General features: G+C 42.6%; 1 protein-coding gene across 4 annotated transcripts in view; it reads left to right on the top strand.

Moving 5' to 3' along the window:
• Window positions 1–23,465, top strand: part of fgf13a (fibroblast growth factor 13a) — a gene marked incomplete at both ends in the record, with an annotated part of 258,707 nt that overhangs the window by 185,760 nt on the left and 49,482 nt on the right. For all 4 annotated transcript variants that reach the window (XM_084331705.1, XM_084331706.1, XM_084331707.1 and 1 more), the window contains one exon: window positions 2,554–2,657. In XM_084331705.1, coding sequence (XP_084187831.1) covers window positions 2,554–2,657 — 104 coding nt within the window. The remainder of the gene's footprint in view (window positions 1–2,553; window positions 2,658–23,465) is intronic.

The following is a 23,465-nucleotide window of genomic DNA, read 5'->3' on the forward strand; positions in this document are numbered from 1 at the left end:
GAAGTGAGGCATCATTCATAAGTAGATAAAGCGAACAGTGTTCAGGCAAACGCCTGTGAACACCAGCAACTAGGACAGAGAGACTTCGGCTCAGCTTCTTCCCCCAGGCCATCAGAGTCTTGAACACTGAACTCTTCACACACAAGCACACATGAGCACACACACAACACACACACTGTATACGCTCACACACTAACAGTCACTTTAGCATGAACACACACACACACATGTTGCACACGCTCACACTCAATGGTCACTTTACACAATGGAAAGGTCACTTTCCATGCTCAACAAACAATAACACTATGTAACAACCATCAAATGCACTCACAGCACACACATCCACACGCACACACTCACTTTAAACATACAACTCACTGTAGCACCCACTTTAACCACTTTAGTACACCTAAGCACACTTTATATTTATCGGTAAAGAATTTGCACTACAACCCATACCTCATTACACCTTACTGTAAATTATATTGTACCTAAATTGTACCTCATCCCACTTCTGCTTTGCTTTGCACTGTATAGTATATTGTATGGTAACTTAGTTACTTCTACTCTACATAGAGCATTGTATATATGTATATACTGAAAATTTTTGTCTACGTACTTGACTTCTATTTTATACTGCTATACTTATTTTATTACAGTATCTATTTTTGCCTAGCACAGTCTCTGGAGCGAAACAGAAAGAAGCATTTTGTATTAAAGTATTCTGTACTTCTGTATGACAACTAATAAAGAAACTTGAACTTGAACTTAAAAAATTTAAAATTAAAATAAAAAAGAACGGCAGTGATTCTTGTATAGTAAACAGATGGATATAGCAAGCTAGCATAAGGAAACATAGTATAACTTTTTTTTTTATATTTTTTTTATTATTGCAAAACAAAAATTATTAAAAGTCAGTACTCAACACACAATGCATAATGAAACTTTCAGTAAAGGTGGTTAAAATATATGCAAGTACAGAAACAAGATAAAACAAAAATAGTCTATAATAACATTTTAACCGTATACAGTGTATATCCAGCGAAATTACAATTATATAAATGTTAGTATATAATATACCCCTAATACCTATTTTCTAAAACCCTACACACATATGCTCCAGCTCGAACCCCCCCCTCCCGGACCCCCTCTTGGATAGTACCTCCATTATCCCTCACTCCTAACCAGACACTACCATTATAAGCTAGCTTTTATTCTCTCCACCACTTCTAACCACATTGACATTTTGGATTCATTGAGACCCAGAATTCTTGCTGTAGATATTTCTTGATATATCACATCGAGATATGTAAGAAACCACACTTTTCGGCACATTTTTTCCGGTTGAAACCAACGTGATGCGATCAGTTTTTTAGCTACTGTGATACCCGATAAAACCAATCTCTTTAGTTGTGGATTCACTGCAAACTCAAAAACATCATTCAATAGTAATACCGAGGGGTGTACAGGTATATTCCAAGATACGAGTATTGATAATTGTTGGGACACATCTTTCCAGAATGCCTTAACTGGTGGGCAGTCCCAATACATGTGCATAAATGTTCCTTCGTCCCCATTTGTACATTGGGAGCATTTGGAGTCTTGTTTAAGCCCCATTTTGCACAGCCTTATAGGAGTCAAGTATGTCCTGTGAATATAGTTCAGATTGATTTGTTGATGATCCGGGTTCCTTGATGTAAGTCGGACATTTGCCCAGGCTCCTTGCCAATCAAAGTCATTTTCCAGGTCTGGTATATCCCTCCTCCAGACAGTGTCTAGTTGAAGGGTTTCATACGAGGACGTTAGTAATTGATAATAAAAACCTGATACAAAACCTCCCAATGTTTCTCTTTCATAGAAAAATTTGTGTATAACTGTAGATTGTATAGTATAGCATTGTATAGTAGTGTACATAAGACCCAGTGCCTCATCCGTAGCTAACATTGTATTGCACTATCGCAGGACCTTAGCATGTCCTACCATGCTTTTTGTAAACTTTATGTACATTATACCTGTTATGTCTTATTCTTATTACTTGTATTATTGCACAAATGTCTTATTCTCATTCCTATTCTTATTACTTGTATTATTGCACAATCGCTGCGGGCATGACCCCTCGCATTTCACTGTATGCTTGTATGCCGTGACAAATAAAACTCTTGACTTGACTTGACAGTGAGATGTCATGCTCCTTACTGTTTAATTAACACACAAACAGTTGACAGTGAAGACACACAAACAGGAAGTGAGGCTTAATTCTAGAAAACTCAAACATAACATGGGGCCTTAGTGTGTCAGATCACATGTGGTGACACACCATAGCACCATCATCAGGGCAATTTTTTAATGGTCATATCTGTGCCATTATTTCCCCTGTGCATAATTTGCATAGCAATGCTCTATCTTTTTCGATGTTTTTGAAAATGTTTTCAAACAAGTTTTTTTTAAGGTGTCATTAATATTATTGTAATTTCTGCCAATTAATATCCAAGTACGAAATGAAAACTCTCTCTCTCTCTCCCTCCCTCCCTCCCTCCCTCCCTCCCCCCTCAGCCATGTTCAACCTTATTCCAGTCGGGCTACGAGTGGTGGCCATCCAGGGGGTGCAGACCAAACTCTACCTGGCTATGAACAGCGAGGGCTACCTGTACACATCAGTAAGTTTCCTTCCATGTGTATGTGTGTGACTGTTAAAGACACTCTCATCCATAATGGGACCATGACACACACACACACACACACACACACACACACACACACACACACACACACACACACACACACACACACACACACACACACACGCACACACACACACACGCACACACACACGCACACACGCACACACTGCAACACACAACATCATGGGCAACATGGTTGGTGTGAGACAGAACCGAAACAACTCGACTGAGGCTACAGGGGAGACCAGCGTCCCTGGAGTTACATGTAGCTGATTATTTATATTCTGCTGTAGGCACGGACGGTCTCTGCTACACTGCAGGTATTACAGTACAACACTTTGATGAACATTGTTACTCAGCTGATAGAGTTGTGCCCTTCCTGAGTCGCTTTGGATAAAAGCGTCAGCTAAATGACTAAATGTAAATGTAAATTAACACAGATTCCATAGGGCCTTACATTAAGTCTTGGAATGAGTGTGTGTGTGTGTGTGTGTGTGTGTGTGTGTGTGTGTGTGCACTTGAAAAGGGAATACAAAGATTGTGTAAACATTGGCATTCATTGGCAAACCTATTACATTATATGAATCTCGTTATTTGGGTTTAACTAGCAAATAAGTACTAAGTACAAATCACTGAATTAATACAGTAATTCACTTTGAAATCAACTAATGATAATAGAAAAATATTGAAAAGACTTTCGGTACAGTCCGCATACATTTCGGGACGGCTTGGATTGTATTTTTCGGGACAGTTAGCGGGAGGACGGTGAAAAGAGTTAGTTCAGAGCGCTTCTCCTCGGGCATTCATCTGAGTTACTATGGTGACACAGGCGACTGGAAGAAGCAGATGGTGCATGTGGGCTGAACGAAGCCATAACACATTCTCTCTATCACCTCTACCAGAGAGAAAGAGATGGAGAAAGAAAGAAGGACGAGACAAAAAGACAAACATATTTAAAACTTTTATCGACGCTCCAGTGCGGCTAATATTTTTGTGTTTGATGATATTGTTTCCATTTAGTGACAGTATGATACCATTGCTGCTCAGCTTGAGGAACCCCCTCTCTCTCTCTCTATCCAGCCCACACAGACACAACATCCATTTAACCCTGGCGGGATAACAAGAGAATGGTTCCCTGATATGATTCAGTGTCATTAAAACACTGAAGGATTTATAAACAGGGAGAGGCTCTGACATATCCAGACATGGCGGCCAGTGTCTTCGTCTCTGATTAAATGTGCAAAAGTTATGAATAATTCAGTCGCCGGCCAAAAGATTGTTCCTGAGGCAAAATGTCACCGTGGTGTTATGTGACGGGTGTGACTGAAGACTGCCAGTGCATGTGTACACACACACACACACACACACACACACACACACACACACACACACACACACACACACACACACACACACACACACACACACACACACACACACACACACACACACACACACACACACACACACACACACACACACACACACACAAACACACACACACAGTGTTGATAGACAGACATAGTTGAATTAGTAAAGATCGTTCTGCATGGTAAATGTCTCAGACAGAACATTCTGATTGATGAAAGCAATCTCAGCTAGGGATGGGCCAGTCTGGATCCTCTCATTGATGTGACCAAATAATCGATTAACTGGTGTTTAACCTTTATCACAGGACATTTAGGAATTAGCTCCATTATCATTATTGATGCTTTGATAACATTTGAGGCATTTAATTTAATTTGTACACTAATCGGTATGCTTTTAGTCTTTATTGAAAATATAGATTTTATATGGGGAGAAACACAAGGAGAGAGACTAGCGAGAGGGAGACCGGGACAGGGCAGGATGTCACAACCCTGACAGGACCCTCCCTCAAGGGACGGCTCCTGAAGTCCCACGAGGTCAACCAGGAGGGGGACCCCTGGCAACGGGAACAGCTGGGCAGGCAGGAGAGAGGCAGTCCAGCAGTCAGACAGATGGACAGGCAGGCAGACAGACAGGCAGGCAGGACGATGGGCAGGGAAGGGCCCGATGACCCTCTGGGAAGTCCTCCAAGGAGACAACCTTGTGGTATGACCCAACAGCATTGGCTCCGCCAGCAAGAGCTTGGGAACTCTCTGCCCCAGTCAGCAACATCAGGTGACAGGCTGTGGTGCCGACAGCCAACTGGGAAAGACCGCTGAATACGGCATGATGGGTGGAAGAGTAGAGGAAGGGCTGAAGGGGCGCTGGCCGTATCTTCTCCAACAGCTGCCAGTGGTGTCCACTCGCCAGTCGCCACCCCTGGGGCTATTATACATCTACCTGGATTGCCATGGTACCACTCAGGAGTAGGCAGGCTGTAAGGTGGCTTTGTGATGTCCGCTGGGTCCGTTTCTGGTCTGGTTTGTGGTAGTGGACCCAAGTGCAGGACAAAGGCAGGAGGCAGATGACGAGGAAACCAACAATGGTTGCATTTAATGATGAAGGTTAGCAGCCAGACGGTACACAGGAAACAAGAGGGGGGAAATACTAACACTGTGACAGACAGACAGATAACAGAACTAAACTGTTAACAGAAAAACACTAACATGGGGGAAACATAGGCGACGGGAAAAAACGACCGGACAAAGACTAACTGGGGGAGCTGACTAATACACAGGGAATAATGACCAACAGCTGTGAGGACAGATGAGAGAGACACAGCTGTTTGAATCAAATACTTCACATGGGGAAGCACTGGATCTGGTGAGATACACAAGGAGGGGGACTAGAGCAGAGGTGGGCAACCATGTCTTTTCAATCTACAGTATCAGTCGTTTGCAAGGGGCCTCTGAGTCAATTGCAGGACAAGTTGTATGTTATATCAATTGACAATAGAGAGCGACAAAATAGACATTTATTTTAGGTCAGTTAATAGCGTAATGGCACAATTTTCTTTGACACATAACACACATTGCAAAAATTTACAATCATTCAGTCATACCAGTTCATATATCAAGAAAATAAAATGTCATTTTGGTGACATACTGTACTTCTTCAGACAAATATTTCAGAGTACTTTTTTATTACTGATGTGCATTTCTTGTATGTATGTGTGTCCCCCAATATGCCCAGACAATGAAAATAACCTCTCACATTGTACTGTGTGAGAAGGGAAGAGAGATAACTCCAGTTTTACTGTACAAAAGCGCATTAGTCGGTAAAAGGTTTGGAAGAAATACACAATGGACTCCATTCAGTTGGATTTGACACTGTTTTCATTCCACATAGTAGAAGGGGATGTTTTTGAATAGACGACACAATTAGATTGGACACAATTACATTGTGTGATTTGCTTTAGAAGTGTGGGGGATCCAGGGAGTGATCTTTGAATAATAAAAAATGTAGCTCTTGTACAATGTGTCTGTTGTTGTGATGCATTGAGGTCCATCATTTGTGCTTAAAAACAGGGGATGTTTTAGTGAGTAAAGTTGGACACTACATTGTGTAAGTACTCATACTGATGTAATGTAAATGTTACATTTATCTGGTCAATATGGCCGTCTGTTGTCGCCTATTGGGCATTGCCATGTTGTGATTATTATATCAGCATATCTATTTTATGCTAAATCCAATACCTTTGTTTTTATGGACATATTTGTTCACTCCCATGTTGATAAGATTATTAAACATTAGAAAAATATCCCTTTAAGGTACATTCCGGACAACAGATAAGTAGTGTGCGATTAATATGCGATTAATCACAGTTAACTATGGACAATCATATGATTTTAGCACGATAAAATATTTTGACAGCCCTCATTTATTTATATGAAAAGGTTCAAGATTATTGCTAATGAATGCTACCGTAGCACAAGTTTTAATATATATCCATGGGCATCACCGCAGCTGGGCATGACAGAAGGGAAGCTATGTCTGTATTATTACACAAATAATAGACATAGTTCTATATGCCCTTAACTATGCACACACGCACGCACGCACGCACGCACGCACGCAAGCACGCACGCACGCATGCACACACACACACACACACACACACACACACACACACACACACACACACACACACACACACACACACACACACACACACACACACACACACACACACACACACACACACACACACACACACACACACACACACACACACACACACACACACACACACACACACACACACACACACACACACACACACACTCCCCACCAGTGTACAGTTCCCAGTGAGTGATTTTAATAATATGGGCTTGGCTGTCACTAATTAAGCGTATGCAGGTTTAATTTAATAAAGATGGATCCTTCTGGCCAAGGCTCTACAGGCCAGGGATATGGCACCAGAGGGAGGCTGTGTGCTGCTGCCTTAGCAACCTTCCTCATCTCATACTGGACACATTCATACATCTCTCTAGGATGCTGTATTTACTGACTGTGAGCGGCTCGAGTCGCGAGTGTGTCAAAATCAGGGGGAGAGACAGAGGAGAGATCGCTCCGAGACTTGCACCGTATGAGAGCCTCTCACTCCCTCTCTATCTGTCTGTCTGTCTCTCCCTCTCTCTCTCTCTCTCTCTCTCTCTCTCTCTCTCTCTCTCTCTCTCTCTCTCTCTCTCTCTCTCTCTCTCTCTCTCTCTCTCTCTTGTTCTCTCTTTTGGGGAAGTGCAAGTGTCTGACAGGGAAACCGCTTCCTCATTATTTCCACTCGAACTGAACTGGAGGAATGCGCCTGAATGAGAATTTCACACCTACTGTAGTCAGTGTTGGTACAACCCCACATTGCTAGAAAACAATGCAAACCACTGGAAAAGGCCATTTATAAGATAGGGGACCTTTAAGATTGAACACCAGAGTAGGCCGTGGTCTCATCAAAGGCATTACAATATAAAAAGATTTTAACAATCCAGTATCCAGTATTATAATGTGCCCAGGTTATTTCCCGACTAGAAGTGCTTAGATATCATTGTCGACACTTCAAAACAGAAGCACATGTTCAAAACAGAAGTGCATGTTCTCAGAGTATTTAGAATGATTCTAGCCTGGTCAATTGGATTAGGGCTATTGTGAGGGGTGGGGGTGGTGGGGAGAGGGTAGCATCTTTTTCCATTTCTACTAAATTGGAAGGTGAATTGAATTGAATGTGTTGCTGGCTGCCTAATAGCGCCTGTCTCGCTGAGAGTGCTGCTATGGTAATGCTGACCGGGAGCCACTCACTGCAGCTAGCCAATGGCAGGCCAGCAATGCAGGGAGATTCCCAATCAATGGTGGCAACGTAGTACATGGCACATCACAGCCAGGGACTGGGGCTACAAGCTGGCTGCCTCCCCTCCTCGCTAGCATGCAGTACACTACTCTGTAGTTACCAGGCAATTACATGGAAATAACACCAATCGGGAATAAGCGTGAAATTGCATAAATCTGACATATCATGTTGCTCGTTATTACTGTATTATTAGTATACTGGGGGAATAAGCAAGGACGAGTGACAATGGCAGCCTGCTCATCTCCTTATAAAGGCAAATAAAAGCAAGGAATAGTACCCCAATTCTCTTCTTTTGCAATCAATGTGTTTTTACTGTTGCTTGGTTTTTACTTATTGCCCAACTGGGAGTTGCAAGCCAATTTGGTAATATGTCAGTAATAACAAAGGAAGAAGAAGAAAATATTTCGAAGCTTCGTTCGATGGCACAAGCTTCGAACATAAAAAGAAAAAACGAAGTAAAAAAGAAAAAGAAAAAAATGTCAAAGCGGATTGTTTTTTTGTCGGTTCATTTCCGTTTCATAGCATTTTGAAAAGCCCTCGTTTTCACACAAAAAAAAGCATTCCATGATAATCGCCCTGTACTGTAATATTCTAGAACGTTGTCATTTTTCGGCCTATTTATGAATCGTTTTCAAATAAACGCTAGATTATCGATAGTATATGTGTACATGTGCACGCTGGTGCCGCACACTGAAAATCAAGTTCAAGTTTCTTTAATAGTTGTCATACAGAAGTACAGAATACTTTTATACAAAATGCTTCTTACTGTTGCGCTCCAGAGACTGTGCAAGACAAGATAAGTATGAAATAAAATAACATAGTAAAATTAGAAGTAAAAAAATGAGGTCACAGTGTTCAGTTTAGACATATGTACAATGTTCGATGCAGAATAGACATAGTTACCATACAATATACAATACTGTGCAGTGTACTAATATCGATTCTCTCATTTCCTGATTGCTCTTACAGTCAAACAGCCATATCACATTATAGTGGGAAAGCTTATATCTCAGTGAAAACGGGTCTGATTATCCTAAGACTGGTAAAATAGATTCCTTACCTGAGATCAGATGGTATCCAAATGGATTATTCCAATTCCTGATCGCTATTCCAAAAATCTATCCTTTTATTGATCCCACGCGTATACTGTAAAACACATAATCCCCGCTGCTCTGAGGGTCCAGCATGAAGCTGATCGCGCCCCGGTTACATGAGTGAGAAGTAAAATGTGGATTCCGTTTTTTTTTCTCATAAATTTTCATTGAGTCCAATCCAAAAGGGTGAATTACCATCTGGGAGATGATAGGGGGCGCTTTTTTCACATCTGAGCGCCTGGGGTGGCTGATTTACCAACGGTAGACTCGGTTGATGAAATATGAATTCAAATCGCTAATAAAAAAAAACGAGAAAAAACTAATATTCTCGCTATGGGCATTCAACCCGCGGGGGGTAAACCCGAGAAAACTCGGTTTGGGCATTCAAAGTGTTAAGCAAGTGGCTTGTCCTTCCGCGTTCCCGTTTTGCGCTCTGATTGGCCACGCACGTTTCTGGTCATGTGACATGTGCGCCAATCGTGGGACCGCAAGTTCTACGCCTATTTCCGGGTCTAACAGCCTGCAAACTACCTAACGCCTAGTTTATCACTGGTTAAGCTTAGGCGACTCTTTCGCAGTTGGTTAAGGTTAGAGTTTGGAATCAGGGCTGGTGTTCTATCGCCATGCTCAAGTTTCTTTATTAGTTGACATGCAAAGATACAGAATACCTTCACATGGAATGCTTTTTTCTGTTATGTTCCTATGAGGATCATAGGACGCTTGGATCATACACATACAGCTCATTACAGTAATATTCCACAATTATTACATTTTAGATAGTAATAATGGTACAGAGCCTTGAGACAAACATATGCATATTCACCACCGCAAACAGACTGGCAGCCGTCATAGGCAGCGCCATTTACGGAAGGAGGGGGGAGTGGGTTGGGGTTGTTACAGGGCTGTAGGGGGGGGGGGGAGTGGGAGGGGGGGGGGAAGGTGGGGGGGAGTGCACAAGCCAAGTCCTGGGTGGGGGGAGGTCTCCCTCACACGAGGCAGCCGACAGTGCAGCGCCAATGCAGAGGAAGGAGGGGGGGGGTGGGACTAGGGATTGGGGGTGTAGGAAGCCGCTCGCCGCTCGCCACTCTTATCTCCCAGATGGCCTTCGACTCCAGAGCTCTCGGTTCGACCTTGTCCAGGAATTTGTTTTGGCTGACTGACTAGCACAATTTATCCCAGCCACGTCCCTTTAAATTTGATTTGAATAGAGTGGAATATAACTCTATTGATTTGAGTGGAGTGAGTTTTAACAACTCCGTCCAAATGACTGAATGCATTATTAGTCCAAGTGTCCAAGTGTCTTATCAGTTCATTTTGGTAGATTTTTGGTAGATCCTGTGCGCGGTAAACGGATCCAAAATCTTCTTATTGCAGTCCAAAAGCTTCGATAATCCAAAAATGACCACGTCTTCAAGTTGGTAACCCGATTATGATGTCCCAATAGGCAGAGAGGGTTAGCCTTATTCTGCTTCTTGAAGAAAATATGCAATCCACTGATTAGATCGATTTAGAGTTGATTTGAGTATAGTCCGGCCACCGGCACGAAGCAGAGCATAGCAGCGTCGGCCTCCATGGAGCAGTAGAGGCGGCGGTAGGAACGGCCTTGAAGGCCTTGGGAGAGAGGAAAGAAATGCGACTTGTCTCTGCAAGAGGTGGGAGGAATCCTCTAAGTCTAAGACAAACTCTAACCTTAACCAACTTCGAAAGAGCGCCTAAGCTTAACCGTCCAAAAACGCGGAAGGACAAGCCACTTGCTTAAAGTATAGAAGCCACCCAGGCAGGGCAGCCGAGTGAAACCTTGTTGGCTGCGTCACAGTCACTAAAGGGGCTACTTAATTAATTAATCCAATCCACTTTATTTATAGAGCACATTTAAAAACAGCAAAGTTTACCAAAGTGCTGTACAAGTCCCACAACATAAGATAAAAAATTTAAAAAAAAATTGAAGCTTCGAATTAAAATCGAAGCTCGGCCCTGAAGCTTCGATTGCCAAAAAAAGCTTTGAAGGTCAGCCCTCAAACACTACCTCTTAAGGCTTAGTGGTCACATGCATGGACAGCTCTTTTTAGCTCTTATGTCCACAATTGTGTACACTGCTGAATTGGGGTCTTATGGCTACATATGTGGACACTTATACTGCCATCAGGTGGTGTCAGAAGAGTATAACATACAATATTAAAAGTTCAAGATGGCGGCGAATAGGAGGGGAAATTCAAGTGGCCACTCCAGACACAAATATCAACCAGGTAAGAAGTCCTGCCTTATTGTATGGCTTATTCTTATTTAGATATTTATTTAAGCATTGGACATTTGTCATGACAAGCAAATTTGAAAAAAAAGTGTAAAAATAAGAACTTAGCATGTCACTAAACATAAAGTACACGTTTGTGTACTTATGGACTGAAGCTCGTCGAAACAGCTAATATACTAGTAAACATGCACACATGTAAAATGATAAAACAAGTATATCTGGTGCAGTTAAAAGGCTGTACATTGTCTAAATGTAATACATAACAATTCAATCACTAAATACATACATACATAAATTAGTTGGGTTAAAAACGTTGTACAGTACCATTGAAATCATTTACAAATAAGTAATGCATGAATGACATTGATTTGTATTTGATTTTGTCATGTTTTTATTTCTGTTTTTCTGTGCACCAAGCAGTGCATGTGAGCGGATCTAGCGTGAGCGGCGCGGGGAGCGGAGCGGGCGGTTTTGACGTGAGCGAGGAGTGGGTTTTAAAATGTGTCTGCGCGACGTCCGGAGCGAGAGTTCTCCTCCGCTCCAATCCACTCCAGGCCGCTCACAGTGGTTTAATGCCGCGTTCACGTTACGTGGGAAGAAGCGGAAGAACCAGAGGACATCTCGTTGCTACAACTAGGAAGCCTTCACGCTTTGACTCTATATATATCTATGGATGAAACGCCCACATCCATACTTCCGCAATTCGTGACGCGAAGTGGGAGATATCGGGGTCTATAAAAAAATCCCATATGTCCTAGTAGGAATTACCACTAGGAGGCTGACGTGAATGGTTTTTCCCAGTCAGAAGCTGGTTCTTCCGCTTCTTCCCACGTAACGTGAACGCGGCATAACACTGATGTAATATATACATGCAGTACAATGCCAAAGCAACAGATGGCGATGTACAAACATGAAGGCCATTTTCAACCAATGAGAAGGGTGAACCTGTGATATCCTGTTCAGGCTTTGTCACTCACTCCTGTTAGAAAAAGTATCGACGCCATTGTTGTTGTCGTTAGCTTACATGCTAACGTTAATGGCAGCGACCATAGCATTGTGGCTCGGCTAGCTATCATCGCTTAAAGGGGAACTCCAACATTTTGGGAAATTAGCTTATTTAACATCTTCCCTGGAGTTAGACAAGAAGATACATACCTTTTTTGTCTCTGTGCGTGCATTTTAGCTTTGGGAATAGACGCTCCGTTAGCATAGCTTAGCTTCATCACTGGAAGTGAGGCAGGACAGTAGCCTTACAGTGCCTTACAGTGTATTGCAAGGTCTGACATTGACCAAATTTGATATGCATGACCTTGGTGGGCTCTAGGTCAACTCCTGAAAATGGGGGTCAATGTCAGACCTTGCAATCAAAAGTTAGGGGGCGCACTGAAATTATGGCAAGGGTTATTAGCCCCCTAACTTTTGATTGCAAAGTCTGACATTGACCCCCTTTTCAGGAGTTGACCTAGAGCCCACCAAGGTCATGCACTTCCAGTGATGAAGCTAAGCTATGCTAACGGAGCGTCTATTCCCAAAGCTAAAATGCACGCACAGAGACAAAAAAGGTATGTATCTTCTTGTCTAACTCCAGGGAAGATGTTAAATAAGCTAATTTCCCAAAATGTTGGAGTTCCCCTTTAATAGAGCTAGTGAATGGATAAACAACGTTATTTAACATTGCAGAATGGGTACAATTACAATGTGGCTCAATACAAACAATTGTTAAGGGGCCCAGGGGGTGTAGACTGTTGTAGTTTGAGCTAATTTACATCATGCTCCAAAAAAAATAAAAAATCTGCCGAGCGATCTGGCGCGGGGAGCGGGGAGCGCTCGATTCAAGGTGAGCGGGGAGCGAGCGGAGAGCGACTTGGGGGCGGGGTCAACATGAGCGATTAGCGGAGCGGACCAAGCTTTAAAGAGCAAAGAGCGGATTTCTCGGCCGATCACCAAGCTATGCAGCTACTTGGGTTGATTGATAAAGACAACTCAGATTTAGACTTATCTGACAACGATGATCCCATCCTGGATACAAATGACCAACCATCAGCCTCTAACCCAGGCCTCCAGTCTCCAGGCCTCCAGTATCTAACCCAGGCCTCCAGTCTCTAACCCAGGCCTCCAGCCTCTAACGCAGGCCTCCAGTCTCCAGCCTCTAACCCAGGCATCCAGCCTCTAACCCAGGCCTCCAGCCCCCATCCTCTAACCCAGGCCTCCAGTCTCTAGCCCAGGCATCCAGCCTCTAACCCAGGCCTCCAGTCTCTAACCCAGGCCTCCAGTCTCTAACCCAGGCCTTTTTTTTTCACTATGACGTTCCGTCATTTGTTGTACGTAGCGTGCTGTGTACGTACCGTGACAATTAAAAAATGTATTTGAATGTTTTATATTTTGTTACAGGCATACAATGTCATCCTGCAATTACTGTTTGCAGCTTTTCAAATGATCCATGCATTCGTTTTAACTGTCCAAAGGTGCAATGTTTCCATGATTATTGTACTCTGATATTCAAAACATGTTCAAGAATGTGTGTGTATGTGTTATCAATACATGCAAAAGCAGTCAGGAAAAAAACTGCCGTGTTCAAGGTGAAAATAAAGAGTTTCTCATTCTATTACACAATGGTGACTAAATTGAGTTTTATGGTAATTCGGACCAAGAATCCACATGTGTGGACATCATTTTTCTCTAAAAGTACATCATATCAAAAGATGATTCTTAGTTTGTATTCTAATTAGGGTCCAATAAGCCCAAATAGCCAAGAGAAATAGAAAATGCATGTAAAAAAACAGCTTGGGCTTTAGGAGGTTAATCCCACTGTAATTCCCAATTAATAATAGTTGAGCAATAGGAAAGGAACAAGAGAGCAACAATGTGTGTGTATTGGAGGTACTGTAGACATAGCATGAATAATATAGGCAGAAGACAGGGAACATTTAGCATGGGATGCTGTGGCCTTTGAATCTCACAGTAATCCCTACATAATAGTATTAACCTTCTTATCTGATACTGCTGTTTATGTATTTGAATGAAATAATGAAACCTTCTTGTTCATAATAAATAACCCAATTATTGTCATGTGTACTGCTTCTGGTTACTTTTCTTTGCCTTACCTTTGTGGTTTTAACTAGACATGTGCTGTCAGTGACTGACAGCAGGTATATCCCCAAATGCTAATCCATTATTTTGACCACGCCCCTAATACGAGCCATTGGGGAGTAGATGTTTTTTGCTTTATGAGAATAGGGCCACCATGAGGCCAGATGACTCAGAACGTTGCAGGCCTCCTTGCTATTGTAAGGCAAACATATACATTTTGTCAAGTTTTAGTGGGAATCGGACAGTAATTAATAATTTCCTGTTTACCATGCGTTCTTCTGAAATTGGATTGGATCTGGAAATCATATGGTTTGGCCTATCAATTATCTAAATTACACGTTTGAAGATGGTACTGTAGTCCCCAAATTCCACACAGCAAGTTTGGTAAAAAAAAAAATCAAGTGACCAGCCTAGGGGTCATGAATCTACACCACACATTTGGAAAGATTTGAATGAATGCTATGATTTATTGTTTTCCCAAGTAGGATATGAATGTTTGGCCTGATGGTGATGCTAGAGGAAAGATCATCACTAAGATACCTTGGAATACATTTTTCATTAGAACATTTTCATTCAATCAATCACTGTGCAGATTGATTGATTGAATGAAAGTTTTATTAACAGATTGCAGAATGGGTACAATACAGTACGGCTCAATACGCACAATTGTTAACACTTTGAATGCCCATCACGAGATTTCTCGGGATATCAGCCCACGGGTTAAATGCCCATCACGAGAATTCTCAGATTTTTTTTTTATTAGCGATCTGAATTCATATTTCATCAACCGAGTCTACCGTTGGTAATCCTGCCCCGCCAGGCGCTCAGATGTGAAAAAAGCGCCCCCTATCGTCTCCCAGATGGTAATGTACCATTTTGGATTGGACTCGATGAAAATGGATGAGAAAAAAAAACTCCGGAATCCACATTTTACTTCTCACGCATGTAACCGGAGCCGATCAGCTTCATTCTGGACCCTCAGCACAGCGTGTAATATGTGTTTTACAGTATACGCGTGGGATCAATAAAAGGATCGATTTTTGGAATGGCGATCAGGAATTGGAATAATCCATTTGGATACCATCTGATCTCAGGTAAGGAATCTATTTTACCAGTCTTAGGATAATCAGACCCGTTTTCACGGAGATATAAGCTTTTCCCCTATAATGTGATATGGCTGTTTGACTGTAAGAGCGATCAGGAACTGAGAGAATCGATTTTCAGCGAGCGGCACCAGCGTGCACATGTACACATATACTATCGATAATCTAGCGTTTATTTGAAAACGATTCATAAATAGGCCGGAAAATGACAACGTTCTAGAATATTACAGTAAGGGCGATTATCATGGAATCTTTTATTTTTCCGTGAAAACGAGGGCTTTTCAAAATGCTATAAAATGGAAATGAACCAATAAGAAAACAATCCGCTTCGACAATGTTGACTGGAAATGAGTCATTGATAATGCGACGGGCAGATTAGACACATAGCCATAATTTAAAACATAGATTAGGTGATATTAATGCTAACATTGAAGTGGATGGTGGGCATTCAAGCACTAAATGTGCGCCCCCTGCTGGGCACTGAAAGTGTTAAGGGGATGCAGACAAAGACTTTCGTCTTGTTTACATCAGGGTCCCCCATTTTCAATTCATAATGAATTGTAAGTAAGGGTGCAACTTGCTCCGTGCAATCCATTCTTTGTGGATCTAGCCCACTGTGTTCAAGCCAATCAGCAATACCCGCTGAATCACGTTAAAATCGCGCTAAAAACAGGGCTCTATGGAGAAACCATGGCACTCCCCTGACTAAAAGTTGTTTAAAATGAAAACGGCTGGACATTTGACCAAATCAGCATGACTGTGAGTGTGAGTCTTTCACCTTTTACATATAGCTTTGGCATGGATTGATTTTTTAGACCGCTAGCGTGGCTACTATTATAGTCTGCCTTGTTGTTCTGACCAGGATTACATTCCTGTTTCCCTCTTTCATGCATGCACACTAGGGGCGTTTTTAGGGTTAGAAAACATTGGGGGCTTCAGCCTGGGGGGTGGGGGGGGGGCCCCCCCCCCCCCTTTTTTTTTCTTTTTTCTTTTTTTTAAACACAGAAATACGCAATTTTAGAGTAATTAGAGATGAATACTGAATAACTAGAATCATTCGAGGTTCTCAAAGTGAGGTCCAGGTCCATGAGAGGGATCTGGGCAGTCCCCATAGAAAATTCAAAGTTAACAGGACCAAATCATCAGTTTCTTATTTATTTATTTAACCTTTATTTAGCCAGATAAAACATTGATCTGGTCCAAGAAGCCCCAACAGGAGTATATATATATACTGTACATACATACACACATATACACCAATAACTAAATAAAAACACAGTTAAGAATCATACACATAAGCAAATAAACAAACAAACAAACAAACATATGCACAGCCTATGTACAAAAGAAATAAACAGTTCATCTCTAGCCTTTACAGTTTTCTTCAATTGCATAAACACTCAAATCAAAAGTATTACACAATTATCAAAACCTTACACTCAAGGAGCAAAATATAGGCCCAGATTTGCACCCCTACAATGTCAGCCTCACACTTTTTGCAAAACAATACACACTGTGATTTGCAAAACACTAAACACACTTGCATTACATTAGACACAGAATGTCAAATTACCACACATATGAGCCAATTGGTTAAACACAGCCATCAGATGCACAAACACACCATTGCTTAATTGTAGATACACCAATCAGGTTTAAGCACTATAAAAATGCAGCAAAAATGGAAGGAGAGTGAAGTACTGTACACAGAGAACGTGAAAATATACAATACATTCACCAAACACTACACAAGACAACCAATGATGCAGACTGATGAAAATATACATTTTCTCCCATTTTCCCAAATCAGTCAAAATGGAGAATCACAACAAAAAATTATCTTGCCAGATCCAGCTAGGCAAAGAGATAATGTCTAGTATTTTCTGTTTAAGTTTTTTCAAAAAGAAATTGTTTTACTGTAATTTTAACCTGTACTGGATACAGTATTTTATGTTTGTCTGATATTTGCTGAGCTTACAGTGTTATGCACATAGTAGCATGAAAACTGGGACATGTATTGTTGTGATTCTCCATGTTGAAATGTTGACTGATTTGGTTATATGGAGAGAACATTTATATTTTCATCAGTCTGCATCATTGATTTGGGTATATGGAGAGAAAATGTTATTTTTTTCATCAGTCTGCATCATTGATTTGGGTATATGTAGATAAATAAATTATATTTTCATTGGTCTTGTGTAGTGTTTGGTGAATTTATTGTATATTTGCACATTCTCTGCATACTTCACTTACAGTACTCTAATCACTGAGAAGTAGAATTGCTAAATGTGTTTTAGGTTAACACTTTAACTGCCGGAGGTTAAATTCATGACCATGCATGGGTTGCCAGCTCTATTTGTCTATGGAGAAGTTCCCCTTCTTTGCAGGGCTATAACTTTTTAGATTATATTGCTAGATTGCCATTATTAGGGCCCATTCAATGTCCTATATGTAATGTTCAGGGTGAAGCAACGTTAAACTTTTTCATTCACATATTCATACTAAAGTATGGTCTAAAGTATAAGTATGTTTTCATCTCTTTCTGCAGCTTTCTCCAGAACGTGATCTATAGCCCCAAATGCATTATATTGATGATGAAATACAGTTTGATGGCAATCGGCGCGATATAAAAAATTCCAACTGGACATGGTTCTAGAAGTTACTACACGTCATCTGATGTTGACCGGATGGCCGAGGGGGCGTTTATAATTCTGTGGGCAGCGTTATACCATTCATCTAATGTGGGTCATATGTTCATCAGATCAGTTAGTATAGAAGACATTGAAAAATAACGCTGAATCTTACCGTATCTTCCTCGCGCCGTTGGGCGATGAGCATGGAGTATACATTTTCCTATTATGGGATGTTGAAATACCCGGTCCATTTCCAGGTTGTATAATGGTATATACGTCCAAATCATGTTGTTTATCGAGTTATTGGCAACAGATCGCTATGTATTGTGACGAGCTAGAGTGCCGGGACCTATACCGAGTGCCCGGAAGTAATATGGGTGAACAGCACATCGTCCAAGTAACTTCCTGTTTGGCGATTGCGCCGATCGGCCACCAGATGGCGCTCTTGAACCGCTAGAGGGTTCAGTGGGGCTTTTTGGTGGGTCTCAGGCCAGCGGATGGGAAATATGAATCCGATCACAGATTTTTGAAATATTGATATCAAAGACGAGTTACGGCGTCTTCGGCAACTTGAGCATGGCGGGGAAGGACGCCTAAACACGTCTTTCGGCACTTAAAGTGTTAAGCACAGCAGTGTGTGTAACTGGTTCAAACAGAATTAAGTCATATGAAACGTGTGTTTCATATGGTAACAAAATGTAGTTTTTATAAATTAGTGTATGGTTTTGACAAGTGTTTAATTTAGCAAAGGATCTGAGGTGTTCTGATAATTGTGTGTGTGGTTGTGCTAATTGTGTGTTTTGAAACACCGGCCCCCGTTTTCAAAATCATGCTTAGGCAATCGAAAAAAAACTGTATTGTGTGTTTCATTATATACATATGTTTCAGTCTTCTCATAAAAAAAATTAGATTTTTGGGTCTTTTCCTGCCTTTGGTCCGCTTTGCATTCACATCTCAAATGAACCGCAGCAGGGTTCACTTGCAAGAGTGAATGAGCTTTCACACCACCCCAAACCAACCGGACTATCCGAGGAAATGAACCAGGGTTCGATTAAAGCTTATTATAGTTTATCACAGTATCATGAGCATGTCTTTGTCAGTGGACACTGGACATGGGTATGGATGGCTCCAGGTGCTGCTGCATTAAAGTGCACATCTTCAATATCTGTACTATTTAAAAGCACAGTGCAGGACACACTCAAAGGTTATCGCGGGGGGGCAGGTGGCGCACGGAGATTACGTTCGTCACCAACACCGGGAGACACTAGGATTCGCCTGTTCGAATCCAGCTCCCGGCGTTGCTATCAGCTTGGCTGTCCTCTCACGCTGATACAATTGGCTGTATCAGGGGGTGGGAAGCTGAAGGGTGGGTCCTGGGCGTTGTGGACAGCGACCCCTACAGTTCGGTCGGGGCGCCTGCTCAGCGAGGGTTGGATCTGAGGAGAGATAGTGTGGCCTCCCACACGCTACACTCTCCCCGGTGAGAACCTGCGCGGCCAGGTTGGCCTGCCCCAGGCTGCACATGCGTCGGAGGAAAGCATGTGACAGTCTCCGGTCTCCCGGACCAACAGTAGGGGAAAGTACGCAACAACCAGGAAGGGTGGGATGGGAGAAAAATCGGGAAAAAGGAGGGGAAGAAAGATAATAAAAAAAAAAAAAAAAAAAAAAAGGTTATCGCACCTCAGAGATGGCAGTGGACATGTATGACAGGACAAAGGCCATATGTAATGGCCTTTGGATTGAGGAACATACTACCAGCCAAAGGAGGAAGCAGAAAATGATGGACGAGTATGTAGTTGAGTCATCTTGTGGCACAAGCTCAGACCTCAGCTCAGGAGATCAGCTGAGACAGAGACTGTTCTATCCAGTCGTCGACAGAATGCTGCAAGAGCTTGAGAGCAGGTTCTCATGAGTTGGATAACAACTTATGAGAGGCATACAGGCATGTTATCCAGCCTCAGACCAGTTTCTCTCAGTGGAATTGCTGCAACCCCTCGCCACACATTACAATGCCAGAGGAGATCACAGTTGCAAAGTGTTTCCTGGTCAGGACAGGCAGAGATGCAGTCCCTACTATCCAAAGTGTCTTGACTCTTTTCCCTCCTGGATGATAATAATAATAATAATAATAATAATAATAATAATAATAATAATAATAATAATAATAATAATAATAATAATAATAATAATAATAATAATAATAATAATAATAATAATAATAATAATAATAATAATGCATTTGATTTATAAGGCGCCTTTCAGGACACTAAAAAAAAGTCCACAAATCGGTGAATGAAAGAATTATAGGATCAAATGAAAACTACTTACTAAAAATGGATGTTTGAAAGTACTAAAAACCAACAAAAAATACCAAACACTAACAAACATTCAGCACAGACAATGGGGATGCTGATATTACAAAAAAAAAAATGTAAGATCCGGGGCTAGGAGAAAAACATCCAGCCCAGGGCTAACGACGCCACTGATGCACACTGAGTCTGACATTGATGTGAAACCCTTCTATATCCTATGTACTGCACTAGTTATTAATTACATTATGGATAATTTATGTCTTTTAATTCATAGTTAAGATTCAGATTATAATAGAGAAAGGATATGGTACAGTAGGCTGGCACTATTCCTCAATCAATCCAACCCATAATAACACAGTAACAACAAATAATGTATGCACTGTTCCTTGCTTATTCCCCTTTGTACAGTAACAATAGAGTAACAAGATAAATGGTAAATGGATTGCATAAAACCGTCACATGGCTCCATAGCAGTGTACAGTTCCCAGTGAGTGATTTTAATGATATGGGCTTGGCTGTCACTAATTAAGCGTATGCAGCTAGCTGCAGGTTTAATTTAATAAAGATGGATCCTGCTGGCCAAGGCTCTACAGGCCAGGGATATGGCACCAGAGGGATGCTGTGTGCTGCTGCCTTAGCAACCTTCCTCGTCTCATGCTGGACACATTCAGACATCTTTCTGGGATGCTGTATTTACTGACTGTTTTCTCACCTGTCTAACAGTACATCACACTGTTGGCCCACCTGAGTTTCCGTCTGGTGTTTGTGTAGTTGTTGAAAAAAATCGATTCTAAGTTACATCCCGCCTTAAAGCCCCTGGAAACCCAAGTCTACAATAGCATTCTAACTATGTAATTTAGGGTCTTATGTACATAATAGTAAGCATCTAAAGAAATTAGTTTCAATCCAAATTCGAAATATTGTCATTGAAGTATTTGTAAACTTTCTTGATATGGGGTTTGAATTAGGTGTGGTTATGCGTTTATTATAAAAAATTATGCAATTAATTCCACACACCAATCATAAAAAACACTCTGCCTCTGGCAGAAAGTGTAGTATAGCAAAGCGAATGCTAACCGTTTCATGTACGGTATGTGAATGGAAAATGTTAGCCTCATTGGCGTCATATTCCGGGAGGTACAGTATAGTTAAATAAAAACAGCTGGGTTTTATACTAGTTATAATCATCTTTTTTATTGAAATATTGGTTGATGCTTAATATGATGCCCAAGCCAGTTTTCAGAGGCTTTAAGATATAATACCGGAGTAGACTGCAGTCTCATCAAAGGCGTTAGCATACTGTATGGTTTCAAAAGTGCATCAAAACAACAACAACAACAACAACAAAAATATACTATAGGTAATAGAATAAACCTCTCTAATGTAAATTCCACAGTACCTGAGAACAGTGCTGGATAAAATAGTGAAATAGTGAACAGTGCTGGAAAAGTTCTTCAAAAGTGATCATCTTTAATAAAAACAAAAACTTTACCACAAAAATCACACTGCAACGCACAAACAGCTTCTCTGTTTCAGAACATCACTGCATGAGGGTCAGCCTTGTCTGTCACGATGGGGTTAGGTAGAATGCAATAATACAGAAAGGGAAGGAATGGAGGAGGCAGAGGCGAGGAGTGAAGCTTGGAGAAGGGTGTTTACTGTAGAATCCAGTGCAATACAAGGAAAAATACAGAAACTACATAACAACTTCACAATACAAAACAACAAACACTAAGACTTACTAGAGGGAGAACGGTGCGACACGACGTGGAGGAACAGGGGGTAACTGGAGGAATGTCGCCACACAGAAGGGAGGACAGACAGAACCCTATATACCCCAACTAATTAACAATTAAGAACACCTGGCCAACACAGAATCACAAACAACACCTAGACAATAAGCAAAGAACAACTAAACACAAAAGCAACTCCTAACAACCCAACAGTACACCACATCACACAAGGGAAGGGAAAGTCAACAACAGTACACACCATGACACCACATTAATCATACTATTAATTATTGTTATCACAGTAGTCAGGATGTCCAGTGTACTGGAGCGCACCGATTGTTTGTCACCACTAGAGGGTGGTAGGGCGCCAATGTCAGGCCGAGGGCCAATGTCAGATAGAGGGCATTGCCCAAAGTTAGGTGGAGGATACTGCCCAATGTTACCATCCTGCCCAGTCCAGCCAGGACCGGGCCTAGGATCCTGACAGTACCCCCCCCTCAACGGGTGGCTTCCAGACACCCGAAAACAACGTCCATAAGCAGGTGAGGGAGGAGCCGGAACCCCGGAGAGGACCCAGGGAGAGGACCCGAAGACAAGGGACCAGGAGGCTGAACGAAAAACCCAGGAGGGGCATAGCAGCCAGGGGGGTAGAAAACGGGCGCAGATGCCCGGAGAGGGGGGGTGGGGACGGGAACAGAGGCCCGGGGAGGAGGACTGGACCTGGGAACAGAGGTCCGACGAGGGGGGGTGGGGATGGGCACCGAGACCCGGGGAGGGGGGCAGAACCTGAGAACCGAGGCCCGACGAGGAGGGCTGGACCTGGGAAGCGAGGCCCGACGAGGGGGGGTGGGTACAGGTGTAGAAGCCCGGGAAGGGGAGCTGGACCCTGGAGCCGGATCCCGGACGAGAGGCCCTCCAGCCGCCGGACTAGGGACCGGTTCAGGAGAGCCGGAATGGAGGTGCGGCGGCGACGACCCCCGGAGCAGGATCCCACGCAGGCCCCGGCGAAGACCACGGCGAAGACCCCGGCGGAGACCACGGCGAGGACCAGGACGCCGATCACGGCGCAGAGCTGGACCAGACGGGGAGCCAGGATCCGTCGAAGAGCCGGGAGCCGGCACGGCAGCCGGACCAGGTGGAGAGGCCGGGCAGGGCGTGGAGACCGGATCGGTCTCGGCGGCGAGGCGTGGTGTAGGATCCGGGGATGAGGAGCCAGGACCCAGAGCAGAGGCTGGACTGGGCGTGGAAGCTGGACCAGCTGTGGAGGCCTTACTAGCCATACTAGCCTCGGGGGCTAGGCTAACTGTGGGCCCTGGACTCACT

Source organism: Notolepis coatsorum (genome assembly GCF_963971535.1).
Source record: "Notolepis coatsorum genome assembly, chromosome: 16".
Taxonomy (NCBI): domain Eukaryota; kingdom Metazoa; phylum Chordata; class Actinopteri; order Aulopiformes; family Paralepididae; genus Notolepis; species Notolepis coatsorum.